General features: G+C 43.8%; 1 protein-coding gene across 1 annotated transcript in view; it reads right to left on the bottom strand.

Moving 5' to 3' along the window:
• The window catches only part of URB2 (URB2 ribosome biogenesis 2 homolog (S. cerevisiae)), a 68336-nt gene extending 61937 nt beyond the window's left edge, over window positions 1-6399 (bottom strand). Inside the window, exons 1-2 of the mRNA XM_018573368.1 lie at window positions 6346-6399; window positions 4258-4402 (exon numbers count right to left, since the gene is read on the bottom strand). Coding sequence (XP_018428870.1) covers window positions 4258-4383 — 126 coding nt within the window. The 5' untranslated portion in view covers window positions 4384-4402; window positions 6346-6399. The remainder of the gene's footprint in view (window positions 1-4257; window positions 4403-6345) is intronic.
• Window positions 6400-6974: the final 575 nt, after the last annotated feature.

Genomic DNA, 6974 nt, shown 5'->3' with positions numbered 1-6974 from the left:
TACTGCACGTGGGCCACCCGCGGCATTTCAAAAATACACATTCTATAGATTTTAATAAATATTAAAATGAACTACGATCAGACTAATCCAGTACATTATTCATCTAAATTGTCCCACTCAATATGGCCACCGCTTGCGCCCATATTGAGTGGGGCACTCAGATTAATAACGTGCTGGATTAGTCTGATCGTAGTTCATTTTAATATTTATTAAAATCTATAGAATGTGTATTTTTGAAATGCCGCGGGTGGCCCACGTGCAGTACAGCCTTCTCGGCCAATCCCCTTACTTCTAAGTAAGTCAGGTCGTTGGAGATCTTGAGGAGTTGGAGTTTTCGACAGAACACCGGCTGCCTTTCTGAAAGGCCGCTAAATAGTTGGGCTCCTAGAACTCCCCCCCGCTGTCCTCTGCACTCTACATCTCTGTAGATCACACTGCTGGCCTCTGCGTCACACCGCTGAACTCAGCACTGTGTGTCACAGCGCTGCACTCTGCGTCACAGTGCTTCTTACGGGGCTTCCACCGGCTGCCTATCTTTCCCTCCTGAGACCCTTTGTCCGAGACTTCACGCTGGTACCCCGGAGCAGAGCGACAGCACAAAGTATGTACCAAATTCATATACTATTATTCTGCATTGCTATATAAAGTTTTGCAGGGATTTTTAGTCCTCTATAGCTGATGGTATTATTCTGCATTAGAGTGTAAGCTCCTCTGTACAGAGACTTTCTCTGTACAGCACTGCGGTATATGTCAGGGCTTTATAAATGTATAATAATAGTGTGTGACTGCGGAAGACATTACAGTGTTAGCTACTTTAGTGCAGAGAATGCCAGGGGGGTTGGGGGGCCAGTGAGATCCGATTCTCTATAGCAATATGTCTGTGAAGGTTCTCATTCATCCAGGTCATGGTATAGCTGTCAAAAATAAGTCAAGGCAACTGGACTTTCTGTATTTTTCTTGAAGACGTTTCACTGGTCATCCAACCAGCTTTCTCAATTCAGAAATTTCTGAATTGAGAAAGCTGGTTGGATGACTAGTAAAACGTCTTCAAGTAAAATACAGCGAGTCCAGTTGCCTTGACTTATTTTTTACAGATATTCTCTATAGCAAGCTTCCTACATTGTTGCAAGGTTTGTGTATTGGTTGTAGCAAGGCTTGTGTGTCAGCTGTAGCCCTCCGGTACTTACTAGTGGCCGGCCCTGCCCCTCGATTGCGCTTGTGTTTGGCTCCACCCCCTGATGTGAGGGGTGGGGCCTGTTGGTGGTCACGTGATTCGGCTGCTCAGTCTAAAATGCCCGGGCCTATTTTTAGTCCCAGTCCGGCCCCGATTATAGCCCAACCCCTGTTTGATATATCTGACCCATTATATTCCATCTTTCCCTCCCCCCTTGATCCTAGTTAAATACTCCTCCAACTCTCCTCATCATGGGGAAATTTGCTCTCCTGAAGTTAAGTGTTTTTATTTTTCCAGTATGTGAATGTTGTTTACAACTTAAGCTAAATGAAATCATATTATGGTCACTGCTACCCAGATGTTCTTTTATATGAATATTTGTAATAAGCTCTGCATTGTTTGAGATTACCAGATCCAGCAGAGCATTATTTCTAGTTGGGGCTTCGACAAACTATACCATAAAATTATCATGTAATAAGTTTATAAATGTCCGGCCTTTTACTGTTCCAGCAGTGCCATTATGCCAGTCAATGTCAGGATAATTAAAATCTCCCATTAATACTACTGTCCCCGCCCTTGCAGCCCTTTCTATTTGTTTAAGGAGCTGAGTCTCTATCTCTTCAGTAATGCTGGGGGGTCTGTAACAAACTCCAACAATTACCTTTGCGTTATGCATACCAGTATACAACTCCACCCATAACGCCTCAGCACCATCACACTCACCATCAACAAAGTCCTCTTTCACACTCACTTTAAGATCACTCCTCACAGAGACAAACCCGGCCACCTTTTCGTTTTTCCCTGTCTCTTCGAAAGAGAGTATAACCAGGAATATTAACAGCCCAATCATGTGAAGAACCAAGCCAAGATTCAGCAATACCAATGATGTCATAGTTCTCCTCATGCACCAAAGCTTCCAGTTCTCCCATTTTGCTGTATCTTTTGCTGTAGTACAATCAGTACCATCATCGCCAATGTTTGTGTGCAACATGGGAATTTCCTTATCTAGTTTGATTTCCCTCCCCCCATCTTCCCCTGCTCCACCCTCCATTATAGCCCAACCCCTGTTTGACATATCTGACCCATTATATTCCATCTTTCCCTCCCCCCTTGATCCTAGTTTAAATACTCCTCCAACCCTCCCATGAACCTCTCCCCTAGCACAGCAGCCCCCCTTCCATTTAGGTGCAGACCATCTTTAGCATATAGGTTGTACCCCAATGAAAAGTCAGCCCAGTGCTCTAGAAACCCAAAGCCTTCCCTCCTACACCAGGTCTTCAGCCATGCATTTAGTTCTCTAAGCTCCCGCTGTCTGTCCTGCATTGCGCATGGCACAGGCAATATTCCAGAGAATATTACCTTGGAGGTCCTTCCCTTCAGCTTGCAACCTAGTTCTTTAAATTGATTTTTAAGGATCCTCCATCTTCCATATAGTCTGTCATTCGTCCCAACATGGACCAAGACAGCTGGGTCATGCCCAGTAATTTGTCCACCTGGTCCACCACATGCCGAACCCTGGCACAAGGGAGACAGCAAAGCGACAAACTATTCTATCAGTCCTCCGAATTATAGAATCCCCTATTACCACAACCTGTCTAGGCCTTCCTTCAATACCCTCACCACCCGGACTAGATGTGCTGCTCTCCCGGCTGTTAGGGGTAGCAGTGACATCTAGGGCTGCCAATTCTGAGTCTGAGACCCGCACATCTTCACCCAACTTAGCAAATTTGTTTGGGTGCACAAACACAGGATTGGCCTTCCTCTTCTGTGAGCCCCTGCCACTCCCTCTAGCTACAGTAACCCAGCTTCCTACCTGATCATCCTCACTTAGTCCTCCACATCAACCCCATTAACTGCCTGCTCAGTGATCAGCAGACTCCTCTCAAGGTTGTCAAGTCTCCTCAAGTTACCCGACCCAAGAAAGATCGAGCAGGTAGCCAATCCTATAATATCAATTTCTGTACACAATACAATGACAGAGCTTTTAAGATCACCAGAATCCTTAAAAACCACTGGTGTATTCTCAGGGAGGATCCACTCTTTAGGAAATCTCTTCCTAAATTTCCCAATGTGATTTTTAAAAGACCTCCTGAGTATGTTAGCTCCCAGCAAATTCATATCCACCAGAAATCTTAATTTAGGTAAAGGGCTGTTTGGCTGCTTCAAATGCAACGTTCATAGTTGCGGAGCCTGTCCATACTTCTGGCACAGAAAGAAGGAAGTTTCCAACCCTAGTGGCAAAAGCTTTCCCATCCGACAATGTATTAATTGTGCCACACAGTATGTCATCTACGGCATTATCTGCCCCTGCGGGAAACTATACGTGGGGCGGACCATTAGGACATTGAGGACCAAATTTGGGGAGCATAAGAGGAAGATCATAAAAAAGGTGGCCGAACATTCACTATCATCACAGCCTACCTTGCTGGCACACAGGCACGGCTGTGCAGCTATCACTGGCTTCTTCTTTGGTCCATGTATTCACTTACAATGCTTTAATCATGTCGACCTTTGTGAGTATGTTTCTCATCCACTATTGGTTTTATCTTAAATACATTTATCTGCACCAGGAAAGGCGCCCCTTGTTTGTGCTTTTTCCCCAGATTTTGCAGTCCCCCTGGCTGGTTTGGGGCAGCGTCCTGCAGATTTTCTAGGACATCCCTCTCTTTTAAAACAGACTTTGCACTCAATGGCACACTTTTTATTCTGGTGGAGCAGTCCCATTTGGCGCTTTTTTTGTTCATATCTACAGTATACTATTATATGTCCACAAAACATAAATAATTGTGAGACAACATTGCCACCAACTAATTCAGAAGTCTATACAGACTTCTCAACAGTATTTTAATGGAAAAAAGCTGCACTGTTTTTCACCGACATAGAATTACTGGACTAATTACCAGGTTGAATGATACAGCAAAATGCAATTGTATCACACCACCCTGAACTGAAACGTGTAAAAATTTTACTTACAGAAAGAGTTGTGGAAGCTGCATAAATCAAGACTATATACATATAAAAGCTGCATAAATCAAGACTATATAAAAAGGCATATCCATTTTGTTGGCAAGAGTCGCAGTTACCTGTTCCTTATTTGGAAGAAAACACTGGTGAGAAATCCATGCAAAATGAGCTAATTTTATTTTGTCTTCCCAAGGAATTTTGGCATTTTTCAGTTTTGTGTGGATTCCAGAATAGAGTGCAGACATTTTCCAAGTCTCTTTCAATCTAAAAGTAAAAAGAAATAATTGAAAGGTCGTTTTTCAATCAATATGTTACGATGTCAATCAATTTCACTCTCAAAAAACATCAGCTGTATCCTATTGTTACATACAATAAAAATGTAATGTTTGTTTAATGTTTACGTCTTTATCGCCAAATGCATCCAATTAACTTTTGGGCCTCATGAGAATTAAAAAGGAACAATATGGCTTGCAGCCAATCATCTGCAAGCTCCATTTGGGTATTCTGACAGCAGTCTCCGGTCACTGTCGAAATACAATGCAAAACAACAGGGGATTGAGGAGCGTGGATGGAGGAATCGGTTATATTTTCTTTGTATAGCCTGCAGGTTGAACAAAGAAATTGAAATAGTGCATGGCCAGATTAAGTCGGGTGGGCAAGGGCACAAATTAGCACAAAGGTGACTATTTCACAGTTAATAGATAATGAATAAAATGAATTTGCATTCGCTTATGTAAGCACTTGATGCTTGCACAGTGATCGCAAATGTCATCCAGATCATCCAATGCCATTGTTGCGACTTGGTAATTAAAGTGGAATAAAACTTAAAAAAAATAATTAAAATAACTGCTATACATGTTATATTGGCAGAAAAGATGCACCAAGCTTTTTCTGCCCCAAAACAGCTGCTTCTAATTTCAGGCAGTGTTTATCTTGTTTTGGAGCATGCACTTTACAGTGTACTACCCCGGGTGCCTGGAATAAACACAGGTGCCGAGGACGATGTGACTCCTGTGTGAATGCGCTGAAGTTATGTCATCACAAGCAATCCAAGGAACAAAGAGAATGACGGGATCCTCAAAAAACTGGGGGTTATGACAGCAGCAGTGGAGAGAGCAGCAGCTGACAGAATAGATCCGTCAGTGCTGGATGATAGCACACTTGTCATGTAAGTGTCCTATGCTGTGCATACTTGCATATTATGGCAAGAGCCCACCTGCCACTGCGGACCTTACTTTCACTTTAAAAGAGAACTATTAGGAGAGTAAAATATACTCTTCCCAATAGTTAGAGCCAGTGTGTGACACGTCAGGTGTCACATGCCAGCTCTATAGCTCGAGAACTGAGTGATCACAGACTGCTGTGAGCTCAGCTCACAGCTTCTGCCTGCAAGGTGCGCTGACTGAAAGTCACCACTCCCTTCAGGGATTACCCCCTTCCCATCTCTCCAGTGTTCATTGGAGAAGGACAAGTGAAGGGTGGGAACAGCTGACTTTGGCTCTAGAGAGGCAGAGCAAGCTGTCAATCAGGTAGCAGGGGTGGATCCCGACAATGTTGTCGGGATCCTTCCCTGCTGCAGTCAGCGTGCTGTGCTTTAAGCATATAAAAAGGCAATATTCCACTATATGTGGAGTTTGGGTCTCACAAGTATATTAGTAAATGTACTCCTGTGACTCAAAAGAGAATTATAGCCAAAAAAAAGGTTTGGCTATAGTTCTCTTTTAATTGGGGAAGGAATGTTTTTATTTGGCTTTATGCACACAGACGCTTTTGTCCATACCATATAGAATTCTGGTGTTTTTTTATTTTCACCCTGAAAGCACAGGTGCTGCATACAGCTGCCCATAGAAATGAATGGCTGTGTGTCGCTGTATGCAAGTATACGCCAGTGCAGACTTTCCGCATAAGGGGAATACAAAAGTTGCATTCGTGTCCATGGCTGAAGCGCTCTGAGGGCAGAAATCAGTATAACAGCACACGGACAATCCAAGAAAATCATAGAAGGAAGACTTTTGCCTTTAGCTCAATGTAATGGTGTGCACCATCCCTTAGTAGGGACGCTGGAAGCTAACTATACCTAACGAACACACAAAAACAACTCAGCGTTTGCAGTCCTGGCACAAGCAATACATGTCAATCTGATTTCTGATTAATAGCACGCACACAACAACATGAACACGTCTATAAGTATCCACTGCACTACTTACATATCACTAGCACTCACATGCCGGAAATGAGTCCCAGTGTAGCTGCACGTGGCCTCCAGGAAGAGAGGACGGACCTGATAGCAATCACGTGACTGAGTCGTATGAGGAGGGGAGGAGTCTAGTGAGCGCCATGCCAGGGCAGTGGGTGGTTGCTTTCAGTACTCTTCCTAGTTAGACAGTCATTAGTAGAAAAGTAAAGCTGGTGCTTTGGAGTCGGGACTAGAGATGCCTATTTAGTGGTGTACAGCGGTGTAATGATACCATAATGAACGTGTAGGTCAGGAGTTGCGTGTTTGCATGCTTTTACCAAGGTATAGCTATGCCCGCGGCTCCTTCTTGCTTTTTCACGTAGTTCACCATGGGGATGAGAAGGGTTGTCATTGTGTATGTAGGAAAAGGATACCTAATGCATACGGGCCTCCTGTTAAACACAGGAAACGTTATCTGGGAAACGGCCACCATTAGAAATCATGGGGCCCCCATACAGCCTACATGGCTATGCTAGGTGTGTGCGTTCCCTGCCAAAGGCATGCTTGCTCTTGTGGTCCCCCCACAGTCTTACACTATTATTATAGATTTGTATAACTCTGACATATACCACAGTCCTGTACCGAGAACACTAAGGCCTT

Source organism: Nanorana parkeri, unplaced genomic scaffold (assembly GCF_000935625.1).
Source record: "Nanorana parkeri isolate BGI_ZX_2015 unplaced genomic scaffold, ASM93562v1 scaffold2349, whole genome shotgun sequence".
Lineage (NCBI taxonomy): Eukaryota > Metazoa > Chordata > Amphibia > Anura > Dicroglossidae > Nanorana > Nanorana parkeri.
This window is presented reverse-complemented; position numbering and strand designations above follow the sequence as displayed.